This window comes from Oryza glaberrima, chromosome 4 (assembly GCF_000147395.1).
Source record: "Oryza glaberrima chromosome 4, OglaRS2, whole genome shotgun sequence".
Taxonomy (NCBI): Eukaryota; Viridiplantae; Streptophyta; class Magnoliopsida; order Poales; family Poaceae; genus Oryza; species Oryza glaberrima.
In genome coordinates, this window is record NC_068329.1 from 2,471,613 (window position 1) to 2,489,202 (window position 17,590).

The 17,590-nt window shown below is 44.9% G+C and overlaps 2 protein-coding genes across 2 annotated transcripts; both read left to right on the top strand.

The window, feature by feature from the left end:
* The first annotated feature begins 6,446 nt into the window (after positions 1-6,446).
* Positions 6,447-8,723, top strand: LOC127771525 (uncharacterized). The gene has a single exon (XM_052297445.1). It carries the CDS (start codon positions 6,479-6,481, stop codon positions 8,600-8,602), a length of 2,124 nt encoding a protein of 707 aa, XP_052153405.1. The 5' UTR covers positions 6,447-6,478; the 3' UTR covers positions 8,603-8,723.
* Positions 8,724-14,231: 5,508 nt separating this feature from the next.
* LOC127771818 (uncharacterized) lies at positions 14,232-16,720 on the top strand. Its single transcript, XM_052297757.1, has 2 exons — positions 14,232-14,307; positions 14,463-16,720. The coding sequence occupies exon 2, from the start codon at positions 14,473-14,475 to the stop codon at positions 16,081-16,083; it is 1,611 nt and encodes a 536-aa protein (XP_052153717.1). The 5' UTR covers positions 14,232-14,307; positions 14,463-14,472; the 3' UTR covers positions 16,084-16,720.
* The last annotated feature ends 870 nt before the right edge of the window (positions 16,721-17,590 follow it).

A 17,590-nucleotide genomic window follows, 5' to 3' on the forward strand; every position in this document is an offset into this window, starting at 1 on the left:
AGCATGTATTGGCTAATACTCCGATACTACTCTATATTAAGATATTAAAGCAAGTAGAATACACCAAACATAAAGCCTAATATATTTGAATGCAACAAGATCTTAACATATAGGGCAGATTTAACATGCCAATAAAGCATATAAGATAAAAGTAGTTAAATCATATAAGATCGGCTGAAATACCCTAATCGGCAACCAAAGGCAGGCTAGAGATTGAAATTCTAATCACGACTCATAAGATCAAACTCAACTGATGCAGCTATAAGTATGAAAAGAATGACAATATCTAGACAATCAAGTCGTCGGATGTTTCATAGGGTGGTAGATATCTTATATAATCTAAGTCAACATTGGTATTTAACCTAATCGGCTGCCTTCTGTTAACAGATGTTAGCCGATTGTAGGTTAGATAACGATATTGCCGGAGGTTATGTAAGATATGTGATAAAACGACGAATTACATAAACGAGATTAGAGTATCATAAAGATGGAAGCACTAATCCCGAGAACGCAAGCTGCCATAGCAAGTTTTACCTCTTGTTGAAGATCGGAACCGATGCAGCTCAACCCGAAAGCAAGAACTCGTCAAAACAAAATGAAAGTAAAAAGGGTGGCGATGCGCCGAGATTGTATTGAACGTGTGTTAGTTTGATTACATGGGGCTCAGGGTCTATTTATACCCTAGAATTACAAAATATGTCCATATCGGACACGACTCTTATCTTTAACAAACTCTAAGATACCATAAGTCTTTGCGATAGACTTTTGCCAAACATATCTCTAAGGAAATTACATAAAATATCCTAATTAATAGATACAATTGCCTTTTCAGGACTCTATCCATGCGTGGCAATCACCATGAAGCACGTCAACCTAACCCGACAACGTATGCCGTGTCATATTGCCGATTCGCACCTCAGCCGATCCTTACTCTGTTTCGGGGACGATCTCTTTCTCGAACTCCATCTCGACTCCTTTTTCACATCCGATCCTTGGATTACCAAATTTGGTCGTTAACACTTGTTTAAACCGAACATGTCATTCTTTTCCCTGGCTTGCTGAGTATATTGAGTACTCACCCTTGCCCGTATATAAATATATAGAGTACGAAGATGAAGACGTCGACCCAACAGTTGAGGAGTGCCTCCAGGAGCAAGTCGAGTATGAAGACATTTAAATGTTTCATACCTAGCCCCAAGCTTCGCCTGTGGTATAAGTTAGTCGCCTAGGTGCTCGTCTTGTGTTTAGTTGCTTAGTCGCTTAGTTTCTTTGCGCTACCACTTTTATGGTTTTCTATGCTGCTGTGTTGGTCATCTATGGGCATGCCCAAGATGGTAACTTTTGTAAGGACTACTACCTAGTGTTGTAATAAAGCAGTTTACTTTGATTCCCTATTTATTCTGTGTGCACCAGCTAGTGTATCCCGGGACTGGTACTACCTTACAGGAAATGCATAACACCCCAGTATGAGTTGGCTTCACTACTACATGATTCATTTTCCTGGACGCACTCCCATTTTGTTTCCATGTGGTCCGGAAGTGGAACCGCACAGGAAAATAGGGAACCGGTGCGGGGCTATCGCCTGCACGGGAAAACACATTATCCTGTACTGTTGGCTTAAGCCAACCGCATGCAAGAATAACTCATCCATTTTATAACCGTGCGCGCACCTATCTTAGTCCTCCCCTACCTCCCTCTCCACTCCTCTCCTCCCACCTCCCTCTCTCCTACCTCCCTCTCCCACTCCACTCCTCCCACCTCCCTTTGTCCTCTCCTCCAAGTCCCGCCGAGCTGTCGCTCGACAGGCGGCAACAGCAGGCGGCGCGCGGCGCCTCCCTCCCTCTCCCTCGACTGCGGCGACAGCGTGCAGGCGGCGGTGGGCGACAGCGGTGATAGCGGCGGGCCCTCGCCTTACAGATCCAACGGAGAGGAGGCATGGGGGCGGCGGATCCGGCAGCGCTTGCCCGCTCCCCTCCCTCCCCTTCCAGATCCGGCAATCCGGTGGCGCGTCCCCCCTCCCCTCCCTCCCCTTGCAGATCGCGGAGCTGCTGCATGCGGCGGCGTGAGGTGCGACCAAAGTTGGGAGGTGTCGTCAGCGGCCGGCGTGGAGGTGGAGCCACCGGCAGGAGGTGCGACGGCGTCGGCGACCGACGGATCCATCTCTCCCCCTCCTTCTCTCTTTGTTTGTGACTCTTTGTAATTTGTGATCTCTTTGTTTTTGACTCTTTGTGATTTGTGAGATGCGTTCATGAGTTCATTTGTAGCTCATGTGAGATGTGTTATTGGAATTGATGTGAGGTCTATTGTGTGTCGATGTGCAACTACGGATCTGGCGCCGGCGACGGGAGTGGGCGGCGGATCCGTAGCAGGCGATCGCGGGGTCGACGGCGGCGGGCCTCGGCTAGGCAGCGGCGATGGCGGCGGCTGATTAGGGTTAGGGTTTTTTTTTGTTTCGATTTTTTGATTCTCCATGCGGGCGGCTTAAGCGCCCACACGTGAAAATCGGTTTTCGCGTGTGGGTGCGCCACCCGCACGTTAAAATCGCGATTTTCCCAGACGACTGGGTGCGTGCGGGTCCCCACCCGCATGCAAAAATCGGCTCGCCCGCACGGGACAATCGGTGCTGTAGTAGTGCTTGTGTTTACGGCTAATGAATGTTGGGAAATTACATACAAGCATGAGGACTTGCGGCTGAGCTTGTTGTTCAGGTGGAGTTGGTGTAGCAGCTGCCGCCTTTCCCGCTTGTGGTACCTTCTCCTTCGGTTGCACTGGGCAATACTGCTGCGTCACCCCTCGCTTGGGCGCCATGGCTGGGCCTCCCAACTCTCCTCTTCCGACCCCCCGCTGTGACTCGCCACCTTCGTAAGCAGAGCGCCCTTGAGCCGGCGGTCCCTGCAGGTGCCGCCTCTTGCCGTGGTTGCGGAATCTGGCCAGCCTTGGCTGGAAGTGTCCCTGCCATCGACCGCCTTGATGCGCCATCTCCTGATTCCACCCTCACACTACTCTCGCAAATCTCCGTATGTCTCCCTAGATTGTGCCCCTCCATCGAGCTTCCCCGCCACCAATCCCCAGTCGAGGCAACTCCTCTGTCTCCCCGCCCCTAGTCTATTTTGGATCTCCCTGCCACCGGCCACTTCGGAACCCTAGTTTGCTCGGACTCATCCCCCATTAGTGTTGGATGTGGCGATCCAGGTGTTGTAGTTGTCTGGGCTTGGTTTAGTGCCAACTCCACGGTAGTGGGCTCCTTGGGCCACGTCACATCGGCTGCCATCTCGTGGGTTTTGGAGCACTCCCCTAAAAACCTCCATGGTGCGCCGGAACTCTCGTCGTAGACTCATGAGAATCTCACTATTGTCTCGGCCGCGCCGCTTGTCGCCGGCGTCGGTGAGACGAGCTCCTTGTTAGCTACTAACGTTTCACAGGTGGATTTGGGGAACTAATCTACTAAGAACACAACAAGAAAAGATAGATATTTGCCTTGACCCAACAGGATCAAGCGCCGCCTGATCTTAAGAAAAGACTGGAATGAAATGGAAAATAAAATAGAAAAAAAACTTGGCTGTTGGAAAGGGAAACTTAAATCCATAGGGGGGAGGTTGATTTTAATTAATTCTAGTCTCACCAATGTCCCCCATGTATATGATTTCTTTTTATAGACTGCCTGTTGGGGTCAGGGAGATTCTTATGGCAGGAAGATCAGGGGATCAGGAAATACCATTTGGTTAATTGGCAGGAAATTTGTTCCCCAAAAGACCAGGGGGGTTTGGGTATCCTGGACCTTGACATTATGAATAAAGCCATGCTGGGTAAATGGCTCTGGAAGTTAGAAACTGAAAAAGGTTGGTGGCAGGAAATCCTTAAATCCAAATATCTTCAGAAAAAACTGTTGTCTGAAGTTACTTTCAAAAATGGGGATTCTCATTTCTGGCATGGTCTTACGGAGATCAAAGATCTCTTTTTCAGTTTTTGCAGAAAAGACTGTGGGCAATGGTAAAAACATCTTGTTTTGGGAAGATTGCTGGCTGGGCAGCAAGCCTCTGAACCTGCAGTTTCCAGATTTGTTTGATCTGACTTTTTCTAAAAAAGATAACTCTAGCTATGGTCAAAAATCTGGGTAGGGACTGTATAAAATTAAGAAGGACCTTGTATGGTGATAGACGGAAAACCTGGGATGACATAAAAAAGTCCTGTGAGGCCCTGAAGTTAGATGACAGAAATGAAGACACGATTAGATGGACTCTGACTAAACATGGAAATTTCACTGTCAAATCTTTCTACAGAGCTTTGAGCTTGCAGAATGTTGATTTCCCTCATAAAAAACTTTGGAATTTTAAAGTGCCTTTGAAGATTAGAATTTTCATTTGGTTGGTCATCAAAAATAAAATACTCACTAAGGATAACCTATATAAAATGGGTTGGAGGAAAGGGAACACAAAGTGTCAATTTTGTGATAGGGAAGAAACTATCCAACACTTGTTTTTTTGACTGCCTTCTTGCAAGATTAATCTGGAACATTGTGATTTGTGCTCTCAATCTGAAGCCTACTCTTAGTAGGCAGCATATGTTTGGGGCCTGGTTAAACAATTATAGTAAACAGATGAAAAAAATGTTGGTGGTGGGGATTGTTGCTATTTTCTGGGCAATCTGGAAAACTAGAAACAGAGCATGCTTGGAAAATAAACTCCCTAGCGATCCTATTGATGTTGTGTTCTTGACATGTCACTGGATTGAAACGTGGGCTGTGTTGCAGAAGTCGGAGGCAAATCAAGAAGGGTTGCTTCTGGGAGCCAGAATAATAAGGCAGGTGGCAAGTGAGATTTTCAACTCAAAGTTTGGATGGTACACTGGGACGAGAAGACTGGAATGATGAAGACCTCTGGCTTCAGAAGAGTTGTTTTTTTGGTGGTGCTGCACGATCTGCTGTTTTAGTGCGCTTTTGCTTCGGGTTAATGGAAGGCCATTCTATTCCTTTGATGTATGAAGCTCTTCCTGTAGCCTTAAAAAACTGGTCCTTTCCATTTATCTTGTCTGTTTCTTTAGTCTGTAAGCTGCTCTTCTCGTCTTTCCTCTCAGAATTCTGTAAGAGACTCTGTTCCATTTCTGGTAATAGAAAAGGGGCCTTTTAGCCCTTGCTCTAAAAAAAAGGATCAAGCGCCACCGCCAAGCCGCCTCCGTTCTCTCGATAGATGTATGAATAAGTTACAGAGTTCAGATATCTCTCTCTCTCTCTCTCTCTCTCTCTCTGAACTCCTTTCCTCCTAAGCAAGAAAGAAAAGTTTACACGGCCCACATCGGCCCATAGTAGCGAGCATTACTAGACTTGATGCGAGAAGACGTCCTCACGGCCCACTTGTCTTGTAACACCTGGGTGCAGCTGCACCTAGCGTGGATGCCGTCCGATCCTCTCCCTAGATTCGTGCTGTATTTTAGCACTGGTCAGGAGTTTTGGCGCTGTTTGTTCTATACCGAATCTTGAAGCACATTATGCGGCTGCTAGCCTAGGTGCAGCTGCAGCTACACCTGGTCTTGAACTGAGCCTTGGTCTTGGTCCTGTTTAGTATCCGGCACATCCCTGACACTCCTTCGATCGCCTCCAACAAGCCGACCGCCCCCGATCCGAAAAAGTTGAAGTTATCCTGGTACAGCAGAGAAATCTTTTGTCATTTTATTTTGTAGGGCAGGCACTGTTTTGTCCCGTCTCCTTTTCTTTTCCTTTCATTTTGTCCTTTCATGACTGTGTGAACCAAAAAGTAGAAGCATGATTAGTTAGCAAAACACTTTCTTATTATCCTCTTTATATTTACTAAGCTCCAAGCCTTGTTTTTCTGTTTATCCACTGCAGCCACAGATGGATCATCACTAGTACAATGCAACCGGCAAGGCACATGGTTTGGAACCGTACATGACTGGCTACCTAACGCATGATCCCAAAATTTACTAGTTAAACCTACCAAACTGTACTTAGTACTGTAATCAGATGGAAGCAAGTGGCCTGATTTTGTCAGTGCTTAAAACTTTTTTTTGCTGTTTCTTTGGCTTCTTGTTGAAAGTGGATATGATGAAGCCTATCAGCCCTGTACTACATGTCGTTACACTCTACACTTCTTCCATCCCAAAATATAATAGTTGGATATATTCTAATACTACGACTATGGATATGGTACCTGTTAAATTTTTAGTACTAAGATATGTTTAATCCGGTCATACGCTACTATATTGACTCTATCTAGATTTTTATACTAGAATATATCTAATATATATGATCATATGTCACTATATTTTGAGACGGAGAAAGTATTACATATGGACAGTGTACCCTCAGTGGCGTGCTAGCTAGCTTGCAATTTGTGCTCGCACTCGCACTCTCGCACTATGTCAGTAGCTCACTCCTTGTTTCAAAGTATAAACATGTAGGTAGCTTGCTTGCTCTCTAGCTCACTCAAAAATTGGTATTCCATACAGCTCCAAATTTACAACAATGGCAGGAGGGCCTTTGGACCTTTGGAATGCGTGGTCGACGCAGATCCTGGTTCTATTGAGCCTCGCGCTGCAGATTTTCCTCCTCCTCCTCGCAGGGATCCGCCGGTGTGGGTCATCCTTCGTGCTGAAGTTCTTCCTCTGGCTGGCCTACATGCTGGCTGACACCACTGCGATATATGCCCTCGGCCACCTCTCCCTGAGCAGCGTAATACGCGAACACAAGCTAGTGGCGTTTTGGGCACCGTTCTTGTTGCTGCATCTTGGCGGGCCGGACAATATCACCGCCTACGCCTTGCAGGACAACCAGCTGTGGCTGCGTCACCTGCAGATTCTTGTTGTCCAGGTCCTTGGTGCCGGGTATGTCCTCTACAAGCGTATCATCATGGGTGGCATGGCTACCGTTCTCTTGCTGGCCACCGTCTTGATGTTCGTGGTTGGCCTTGTTAAGTATTGCGAGAGGACATGGGCGCTGAAGCAGAGTGACTTCAGTAGTATCCAGAGCTCTGTGAAGGATCTACCGCGTAAGCAAATCCGCTGGTACAGAGGTCACCTGCAGAGTGAGGATCATTACAACTCCAATGATGGATTCCTTCTACAGCGTGCTCACTCACTGTTCCACATCTGCAAGCGTGGGATAGTAGACTCTGTGATCAATGTGGATACAGAAATAATAGAGAGCGAATCCACCAAGAAGATAATCAATAACTTGAAGAGAACACCCAAGAAGATGTGGAAGGTGATGGAGATGGAGCTGTCCTTGATGTATGACATCCTCTACACCAAGGCAGCCGTCATCCACACCTCCATTGGCTACTGCATCCGAGTCTTCACATCAGTCGCCATTGCTGCCTCCTTCTTGCTGTTCCATTTCAGTGGAAGCAAAGATCTACGGAACGGAGTCGACGTCATTGTCACTTATGTCTTGTTGGGTGGTGCCCTCGTGATGGAGACAACTTCGCTGCTGAGCGCGCTAGGGTCAAGCTGGGCGCTCTCCTTCCTGTGCGGCACACGGTGGAGATGGCTTCAGCACGTGGCTCTATGCGGCGGAAGATGGCAGCGATTCCGCCGGGTGGTGGTGAATCTTCGCTGGATTGTAACTGCAATGACACTAGGCTTACTAGGCAGATCAAGGAATTGGCCAAACACGATTGGGCAGTTCAACTTGCTCTACTTCCGTGCTGCGCAAGTCCATGAGTCGAACCACTGGTTGGGCAGGATAGTTAAGATGCTGGGCGGCAAGGATTGGTGGGATAGCACTTGTTACTCATCCAGATTCGACATTCCAGAGATGGTGAAGGACAAGGTAGTGAAAAGGCTCGACAAGGATGATATCAACACCATGGGCTTGCTTAGGCATAAGTGGGACGAGCTGCCACTGAATAAAGACAAGTACCCCAACCTTAAGCTAGCGAAAAGGTTGAAGGAGTTGCGAGCTGTCGACTTCCACGAGAACGTCATCATCTGGCACATCGCCACAGATATGATCCTGTTTGCGAGAGAAAGCAGCATGTCCGGCGGTGACAATGTAGAGAACAAAAAGAAGGCCGAACGCGTGCACTCGATCAGGGCAATCTCCAACTACCTCATGTTTCTCCTTGTGACTCAACCTGACATGCTTCCTGGCATTCCCCAAAACTGGTTGTACCAACGGACGTGTGAAAACCTCGATGAGAAATGCAGAGAGAACCGTCAGCAACTCATTTCTTCCGGCGGTAAGGTTGATAACCTGGTATTCAGGCTCATGAAGAAGTTGCTATTGGGGGACCACAATAGCACAACCACTATGTTTGTTGGGCTCAAACAGACCAATGAACTCGCCAAAATCCTACTCAAGATGGATGTTCCCAAGGAATTCGACCCTTCAGTTCCTCGTCTCGGATATGCACGCGGGATCGCTGAGATATGGCTAAAGTGGAATAGTGATGAAGAATTGAAAGATTTAGATCCAGTGGATATGCTGCTTCGCTTTTGGTTGAAGTTTCTCATATATGCAGCCAACCGATGCAACAGAGAGTGCCATGCCAAGAAGCTTAGCTCCGGTGGCGAGTTTACAACTGTCGTGTGGCTAATGGTTGAACACATATACCAAACAAAAGAAAAAAAACCAAAAAGTGAGACATAGGCTGATGGTGATGGTGATCAGTTCTCTTTCCACTACTATTGTTCTCTGCATATACATATGTAACGTACCCAAGAATGTGAAATCCTGAAAGTTAATATATAATGAAATAATGGTCAGAGAATCTTCTGTATTTGAATCTCTTTACTATTTTTGGTTTTTCCTTGTACTTTACTTCCTCTGTCCGAAATTATAATTATAGGGCGTCCTTTTTAATTTTTTAAGAAAATCAAACTCGATAACTTTTGACTAATAATCATACTAACCATATATATGCTATGTATTATACATTCATATTTTAAAGTGCTTTAATGTGATGCTAATTTTATATTTATAGGAAACATAACATAGAATAGATGGATGGTCAAAGTATGTCATTAAAGACCGTATAAAAAAAATAGCCCTTCTAATTTGAAACGGAGGGAGTATATTTTATTTGGTTGTATTTGTTTAATTTTGAAGGTGAGTGGGAGGATGGGGAGGATGCTCGACTGTGGTGCGTTCATGATGAAGACTCCACCTCTGGTGCTGATGCTGCTTGCTTTCCATCGTGCCTCCTTCCCGATACTGCATGGGCACTTTTTTTTAAGGGGGCTGTCCTGACTGAGCAAAGCGCGTGGGATTGAGGGAATCCCATCCAAAATGGGTAGATGGGATCCCAACAAATAGCTTTTCTCTTAAAATAAACCAATGACTGGCAGGTTTGATTTCCGAAGGTCCCTACAAGCTCGACAACGGATGCAAATTGACAAAAAGCAGCAGATATGCAAGAAATACACATTACTTAGTTAGGAAGTACGACGGACACAATATTCAAACTGAAAGTCAATGTAGGATCAAATACAAGAATCCAAGCCTACCAAAGCGAGGGGTGGGGGGTGGGGGGGGGGGGTGAATGGCAGAATCACCAAAAACCAAGCTCAAATTCGATGAAGTTACACCGCTATATCACTGCCGGTCTAACCACTGTACACCCGCCTGTCTGACCGCCTGCTCGCAGCCAGTCTTACCGCCGTTTTGCTGTCGGTTGGACCGCCTGCCTACCTCCGGTTGGACCACCCACCGGTTAACCGGTAGTCATATGCTGGTCTGACCGTTGAGATCCAGAAAAACACACCTCGATGAAACCCTTGAAAGTAGATAAACTTTATTGCATCAAGATGTGTTTACAAAGTACATCCAAATCACTCCTCTCTTAACTCAAGAATTAGAATCGAAGCCTTGAAGCAAACCTAAGTTTTCTCTCCGAAAAAGTCGATCTACTTCTAGCCTCAACCCTACTTCTATTTATACCCAAAACATGGTTGCCCTTTGCCACGAATTCGACTAGAACTAGGACTTATAATCACATAGAAAACCCACGTGTATGCCATATGAAAACCTTCACCTCCACATGTATTGCTCTTGAGCTTGAGCATCATGCATGATCTCCTTAACTGTTGGGACATCAACTTCCCCAAGCCTAGTCCCGATCCAACACTAGCTATAATCTCATGGTTCCATATCCATGTACAAATTTACACCAACTTGACTCACATCAGCACACAATAGTATCACATACGACTATAAACCATTTAGAAGTCACATATAGGAAGCATCTAGAAAATCCACAAAAAACAAGTCAACACTGACTCAAACCATAATTGAAACAAAATCTAACAGGCATTTTGGCAAGTACCTCCTCCCTCTAGGGAAGTCCTTGCTAATAGAGTGATGTGCGATGGAGAGAATGAGAGGACCAGAGTTGAGATGGCAGCTGTATGTGGGAATAGATGAGAATGGGAAAGTGCGGTCCCCTACTTTGCCCATTGAGGGTATGTTTTATTCATATGCAATGGAAAATTACATCATTACCCTTGACTACATGAGAGTGACATTGTCCTATTATATTATTCAAGATAAGACTGTAGGAATGGGGTTTACCCTCGAATGAGCATGATGGGGATATATGGAATTTGCGTCACTAAAGAGTTATGATGATAATTTCTTCGGGTGATTCAAGGCAATAGTGATTTTTCTCAGAGTTTCATGGATCCAGTCTATGGATGCGGGAAGCATGGATATTGGATTTGTTAGCTCTGTTCATAAAATGATAGGAAGAAAGTGTTTTCTTCAATAGTCTGATGAGTTTGGTTTGTCTGCTTGGTAATTACATCGGTTATCTGGCCATGGAGTAGATTATATCAAATTTAGGATGGAAGATGAATGTGAACATAATCTTTGGGAAGTTTGGAATGTGCTGGCTAGGGTGGAATCTAATTGTGCTTGACTAGACGACTGTGATGATACGAGAGAAGGTAGAACATTATGCAGGTGGAGTAAAAAGGAAGAAGTGACAGGGATAGCAGGGTTCTCAATTACGGTGAGACTGGTGAAGGCTCGTTGGGGTGACTCTGCATGAGCGGTGAAAAAGATCAACTCAAATTTGGGCACACGGAGATTTTGAGTAATGAACAAATTCATTTTGATGTGGTATATTCGCCAAGGTGGAGATTATTAGAGTCTGTGTCAAAGATGTATACATAGTCGGTTGTAGTTTAAGACTTAGAGTTGTAATATGTGTAGAGTATAACTAGAGTCGGATTTTGTCCCAGGCTCTCTCTTAAATAGAGAGGCATAATTGGTAACCACATAGAGACTTAGTATAGGTGATAGGGAATGGCTGTAGTTGGCAGCTAGCCGAGGGTCATCTTAACTTTGCTACGACGTAATTATGCTGAATTGGGGCTAATTTTATAACAAAAACAATATTATGTCACTTTAGATGGTTCTATCTATAGTTCTTATTTTGCAGGGAAGGCAGCGTTTAGTTGTCTTCCTTTTCCCTTCCATTGTGTACATTCAAGGCGGTATGTGAACTACTATGAGCCTAAGAGGCAAAAGTCTGCATTGTAAAACACTTTTAATTATCCAATTTTAAAATTATTGCACTCCAAATTCTTGCGCCTTTGTGTTTGTCCATTGGTCACCTGCTAACTAAACGAGATCAGATCGACCATCACTACAATCAACCGGCCGCAAGTTTGGAACCTGTACGTACTTAAGTACCTAATGATCCAGAATTACTACTCAGAGCTACCTAACTGTACTTAGTATTGTTCTCAGATGCAAGAAGTACGGTTCACATGGGTGACTCGTACGTCAGTCCTCAAAACTTTGAGCTGTCTCTTTGGCTTCTTGCTGAGATTGGATGTGAAGCCTAGCTCTACTCCCTGTTGGTTGTGTACTCAATATATGCAACAACAAAAAATCACGCTGTCACATCGAATGTTTAGTACCAAAACAAAAAAATTCACACCGTCACATCGAATGTTTAGATATATGCATGGAGTATTAAATGTAGGGAAAAACCAATTACAAGATATGGTTTGCTACAACTTTGACCATAAAACATGTGGTTTTTTGAAATTTACTCTAGAATCATCCACTTTACATGGTATTTCCCTCTTCCTACACAATTCAACACCAAAATCTAATGAGATTTGTTCCGGTCCAACAAAAAAAGAACCTCGAGGTACCGGTAACTCATGATACCAAATCGTTTTCAATCGTTGGAACTAACAATACCCAGCTAGAACCAATGATCAGAAACGATTTAATACTGTGAGTTACCGGTGCCTCAATGTACTTTTCACTGGACACGAGCAAATCTCAAATCTAATTCCGGTCTCTCTTCTTGTTTCCAACGGTTCACGGTTGTTTTTCTTCTAAGCCATTTGTACCACAGAACGAGGCAGCGATCACCAGAAATCAAGCGTTGGCGCGCGGAGGGCTGTTGCAATTGCCGTTTGTGTGGGTTGCCAGGATTTAACACCAACAACAACCGGCCCCAGCCCAAGAGCCACGACGCAGCACACATCCATCTCATCTTGGCTTTCAATTTCGAAGGTACCGGTACGGCCATGTCCCCCGTGCCTCCGGCCGCTCACGCGGGCACTCTCCGAAGGCTCCAAACCCAGAATTTAAACGTTAGGCTCCATCCCAATCGTACGGTCCAATTATTTGTTGGCAAGTTGCGGATTATATACTGTGATTCCTACAGCCATCGCGTCGCATTGACCGCATCGCAATCAACTCCTCACTGGCTATCATCCGCCGCCGTGATTGAGGCCGATGACCAGCCGAATCTGTGCAAGTGTTATTGTGATGTGATATCGGAGGAGGCGATCGAGTTTCAACCGGGCTATCGGTCACTTGCACAGATTGTTTTTTTTTTTCCCAATTTTTGAAGAAAAGAAAGAGGGCACGTATGCAGAGAGGACGTGTCCGACCAAGTTGACAAATTGTTGTCGGCGTTGCTGTTTAATTTGTTAACATCGTTTTTTTTTATTCTGAGCTACCTAATAAAGAATCAATTAATTAAGGATGTAACAGAATGAGCATTCAAAGGAGGATACATGTCCCTTTCCTGAATCTTGACGGTCTCTGTATTCGATCGGTTGAATGGATAGAGTGAAATGATTTAGGGTGATGGGACAAATCGCTTGATTTTTCTACCATTGACCTAAAGTTTATAATGCATAAATTAAATATACACCATGTAAAAAACTGTAACTTTGATATAAATTGATGCCCTAAACCGCATATCTTTCATGAAGGTAAAATAATTTTCCGACTCTGTGGAAACACGTGTGGTATGGTGAATGATCGTGAGTAAATGACTCAATCCAGTATGGTGTAAAACTTAATGCCATATCAACTATGTGTACATCCTGTGTTTTCAAAGGAATTTAGTGAGAACAAAAATTTATTACTTTACCTCATCTCTTCGAGCATTTGTTATGACGAGCATTCGGAGCCGTGTACATGTGTGCCTTCCATATACTTAAAAAACAATGATCATCTTAATGTAGAAAAGACTAGAAGGAAATAAAGAAAAACTGTAGAACCACATAAAGAAATGAGAAATAGAAATCCCTTTACTTGGGCGGTTGAATTGTTTCCAAAGTCCAATTTCTTAGCCCTAACCAGGAAAACATCTGTATCTTCTTTATAATCAGGAAACAAAAAATTAAAATCGGACTAAACCAACCAAAAGCATCGTAAAATAAGAAAATTTTATCAATCACTATTTATCATTTAAACAAATAATGTGATGTACGTTCAATCGACCATTGCATGTGCCCAACTTGTACAATATAATATCGATTCTAAAGCTCCTTAATTGTCTCATTGCTTAGCCAAGTGTCTCCTTAGCCAAGCTATATGTTAGAGTTTGTGTCGAATATATGTACAAAGTCGGTTACAGTTTAGAACTTGGAGTTGTAATAGATATTAGGACTAGAGTAATAGTCGGACTCTATCCTTAGGATCTCTCATAAATAGAGGGGCGTGCCTGTTGTAATCGCATGGCGACTTAGTATAGCGAGAGGGGCCGTGAGTCGTTGTAACTCTGATACGTTGTATATGCTGGATTAGGGAGGAGTACCCCGTAAATAGTGTCCCAAAGATTTAGGTTACGGCTGAACTCCGTTACCAAATATCATGTCTCAGTGTTGTCATCATGTTTGGATATCCTATGACGTTTCTTGCACGTTTAGCTACCGATGTCGATTTCGAGGCTGGTTTTCTAACACAATACGTACTCTACATATATATAGCACCAACAATATTGAATCAATCACTCGCCCACTAGGCATCATGTGGATGCTACCGGTGTTGCTAGTCTGTGACTAGTTCGCTGTTCTCAAGCTTCACGCAGGCACTCTGTAAGTTGAACGGCTGCCTTCTCCTAATTCATAACAGCATGGAATGACGAGGCATGCATATGCATATTCATTTTTTTTTCTCTAACATGCTAGGCATATACATGTTTATATATCTGAATCAACGATGCAACTAAATGCTGAACATGATCTTTCAGAACGCGCAATATGGCACGAGGGCCGACGGACGTTTGGAATGAGTGGGCGCCCCAGATCCTGGTTGTCTTGAGCTTTACTCTGCAGCTCATCCTGCTCCTCCTTGCTCGAATCCGTCAGCACCGGGGAGCCTCAAGTTTGCTGACGGCCGTGCTGAAGGGCGTGCTGTGGCTGGCGTACCAGCTGGCTGACTCCACTGCGATATACGCCATCGGCCACCTCTCCCTCTGCGACCCACAACCAGGGCATCAGCTGGTGCCGTTCTGGGCACCATTCCTCCTTCTGCACCTCGGTGGACCAGACAGCATCACCGCCTATTCCCTTGAGGACACCAAGCTCTGGCTCCGACACTTGGTTTCTGTCCTTGTGCAAGTATCTGGCGCTGCATATGTCCTCTATAAACAATTCAGCGGCAGCCAGAATTCGCTCCGGCTAGCCGCTGTCTTGATGTTCGTTGTAGGTGTGGTCAAGTACGGGGAGAGGACATGGGCACTCAGGTGCGGCAACACTGAAACCATCCGGAGATCACTCAAGAAGGAACCACGTACTAAGTGTTATTCTTACATTAAGGATAAACCCCACCAGAGGAGCTTTGAGACGGAGGCCGATGAAGAGGAATTCCTCGTCTGTTGTGCTCACACACTATTCCACATTTGCAAGTATGCGGTTGTTGATGATTCTTCGGATGATAGTGCTGGAGATATCCAAACCCGTGACACCACATTAGTTGGGGAGCTTAATGAAGAGAAATTGTATGTGGTGATGGGAATTGAGCTCTCCCTTATGTATGATATCTTGTACACCAAGGCGAGTGTGATCCATACCTGGATTGGCTATTTCATCCGAGTGGCCTCACCTGTCACCATAACTGGTTCGGTAATCATCTTCCAGTTCAGTGGTAAATATGGTCAAAACATAGTAGATATTGCTATCACATATGTTTTGCTAACCGGTGCTTTACTCCTGGAGGTGATTTCTCTGCTGCGTGCCCTAGGGTCGAGTTGGACATTTCCTTTTCTTTGTGCCGCACGGTGGAATTGGCTTAAGCACGCTGCTCTGTGCAGTGGAAAGTGGCATTGGTTTCGTCACAAAATTGTGTCTCTTCGCCACCTTTTCAAGGTAACGGGAATCAACAGATACTGCACACCTTCAAGGAGGTTGTCTGGTTCCATTGAGCAGTATAACATGTTGTACTTCTGCACTCGTCACTGCACATCCTACAGTCCCCTACTTGGCTGGTTGGCCAAGTTGCTCGGTCAGGACGATTGGTGGGAAACATTCCATTACTCCGGGACTGTGAAAATTCCATGGGAGGTCAAGCATGATGTGTTCAAATATATAAAAGAAATTGGCAGAAAGGATGATGTGAATACCCTCGGAGTAATCAGGAAAAACTGGGGTGAGGAGACACTGAAACTCCTGTCGAGGAAGCTGGTGGACAGTCCCAGCACATACTTGGGCGCTGAATTACAGGAAGGTATCATTATCTGGCACATTGCAACTGAACTTTTCCTCACTAGATGCAAGATGCAGGAGAGCCAAGGACGACGATGCAGCGCCCACAGTGGAGGCTATCAAGGCACTATCCAACTATATGATGTTCCTCCTAGTCGACCGCCCTGATATGCTTCCTGGCCTTGCTCAGAATAGGTTGTACCAACGAACCTGCACATCTTTGGAGAAAGAATGGTGTAAAGTTATGGATGACCCTACCAACCATCATCCTACCAGTAATGTATACACAATCCTTAAGGAACTATTCCGCCTGCATGATAGCCCAAACTATGATCCTCGGTGCCCGCCATGGGAGAAGCTTGCGAGCAAACTACTTGAAAAAAAACCAGAGCTGACACCTGAGAATTCTCGTGTCAGATTTGCAATTGATGTGGCAAAAGACCTACTTGAAAAAGAGAAAGCGAAGAGAGATGACAAAGAGAAAGAGAAGACATGCTCGTTGGAAGTGCTCCTCCAAATGTGGATCGATTTTCTTGTCTATGCGGCTAACCGATGCAGCACGGAAGCTCATGCTAAGAAACTTAATAGTGGAGGTGAGTTAACAACTGTCCTGTGGCTTTTAACAGAACACCTTTACCAAGTTAGAAAACTTTTTTATACAAGTAAATGAATAGCGACAGTAGACAATCCATCTTCCCTTGTTGGAAAAGATAATATTCGGAGGTGAATGAAAATGTTTTAATTCTCTTTTTTCCTATATATGGTTGTAATCTGTAAGTGGCTGTAAGCTGTTCGACAATGTAAGCTGAAAAACATGGGATTGTCTCTTGAGTAGTGGTATTCATCCTGCATCCAAAATCCTCTCAAGCAAGCTTATTTATCTGAAGTACATAGCCTAATTATTCGAATGCAGGCCGAGCAAGCCACAGGAAAGAGGCAGCTGCAAATGCATTTGATGCTGAGAAGGCAGAAACGATGAAAGAACTGGAAGACCATAAGATGAAAGAGGAGGAAATTCCGACTAGCATGGATTTGATGAAGGGTGAAAATGATAATACTCGGTTGGAGGTCTTGACAGCAGTGCAGAAACATAGCTTGTTTGAAGTAGGGGTTGAGAGGCTCAAGATGGAACTAGATGTGTTAGTGGAGGTGAAGGAAGCATGCAAAATCACGAAGGAGTCTGGAGACCTTAAGGGGAAAGTGAAGGATATCCTGGCTGCTGATTTCATGAAGGGTGAATATAATAAGCTTCAATTGGACATTTTAACTGCAGAACAGAAACATAGTCTGTCAAAAGCAGAATTAATTGGCTCAAGGAGAATATTTAGTCCATTTTTTTTCTTGAAATATTTATATCTCTCGGTATGGACTGGCTCAGAGGGTGGCCCTTTTTGTGCCACACCATGTCTTTACTCAGTTGAAAATGTAATATCGAAACACCAGAACTAAGCCAACCAGAGAGGGGGGTGAATGGTTGGTATACCTAAAATCCTAAACTTTTTGCGGAATTAAAAGTTACCCTCAAATTCGATGTAGATCGGTCTGACCGGAGTAGTCCCGTCGGTCTGACCCTGCCTGTGCTGCCGGTCTGACCAATGTAGATTGTCCGGTCAGACCGCTCCGAAGTTGCCTCAGCCTCCTGACGCCAACGCCGGTCTGACCGCCGCGATGTCAC

Bases quoted from the DNA above. Each gene is read 5' to 3' on its own strand.
- LOC127771525 (XM_052297445.1), top strand. From the start codon at position 6,479: ATGGCAGGAGGGCCTTTGGACCTTTGGAATGCGTGGTCGACGCAGATC.
- LOC127771818 (XM_052297757.1), top strand. From the start codon at position 14,473: ATGGCACGAGGGCCGACGGACGTTTGGAATGAGTGGGCGCCCCAGATC.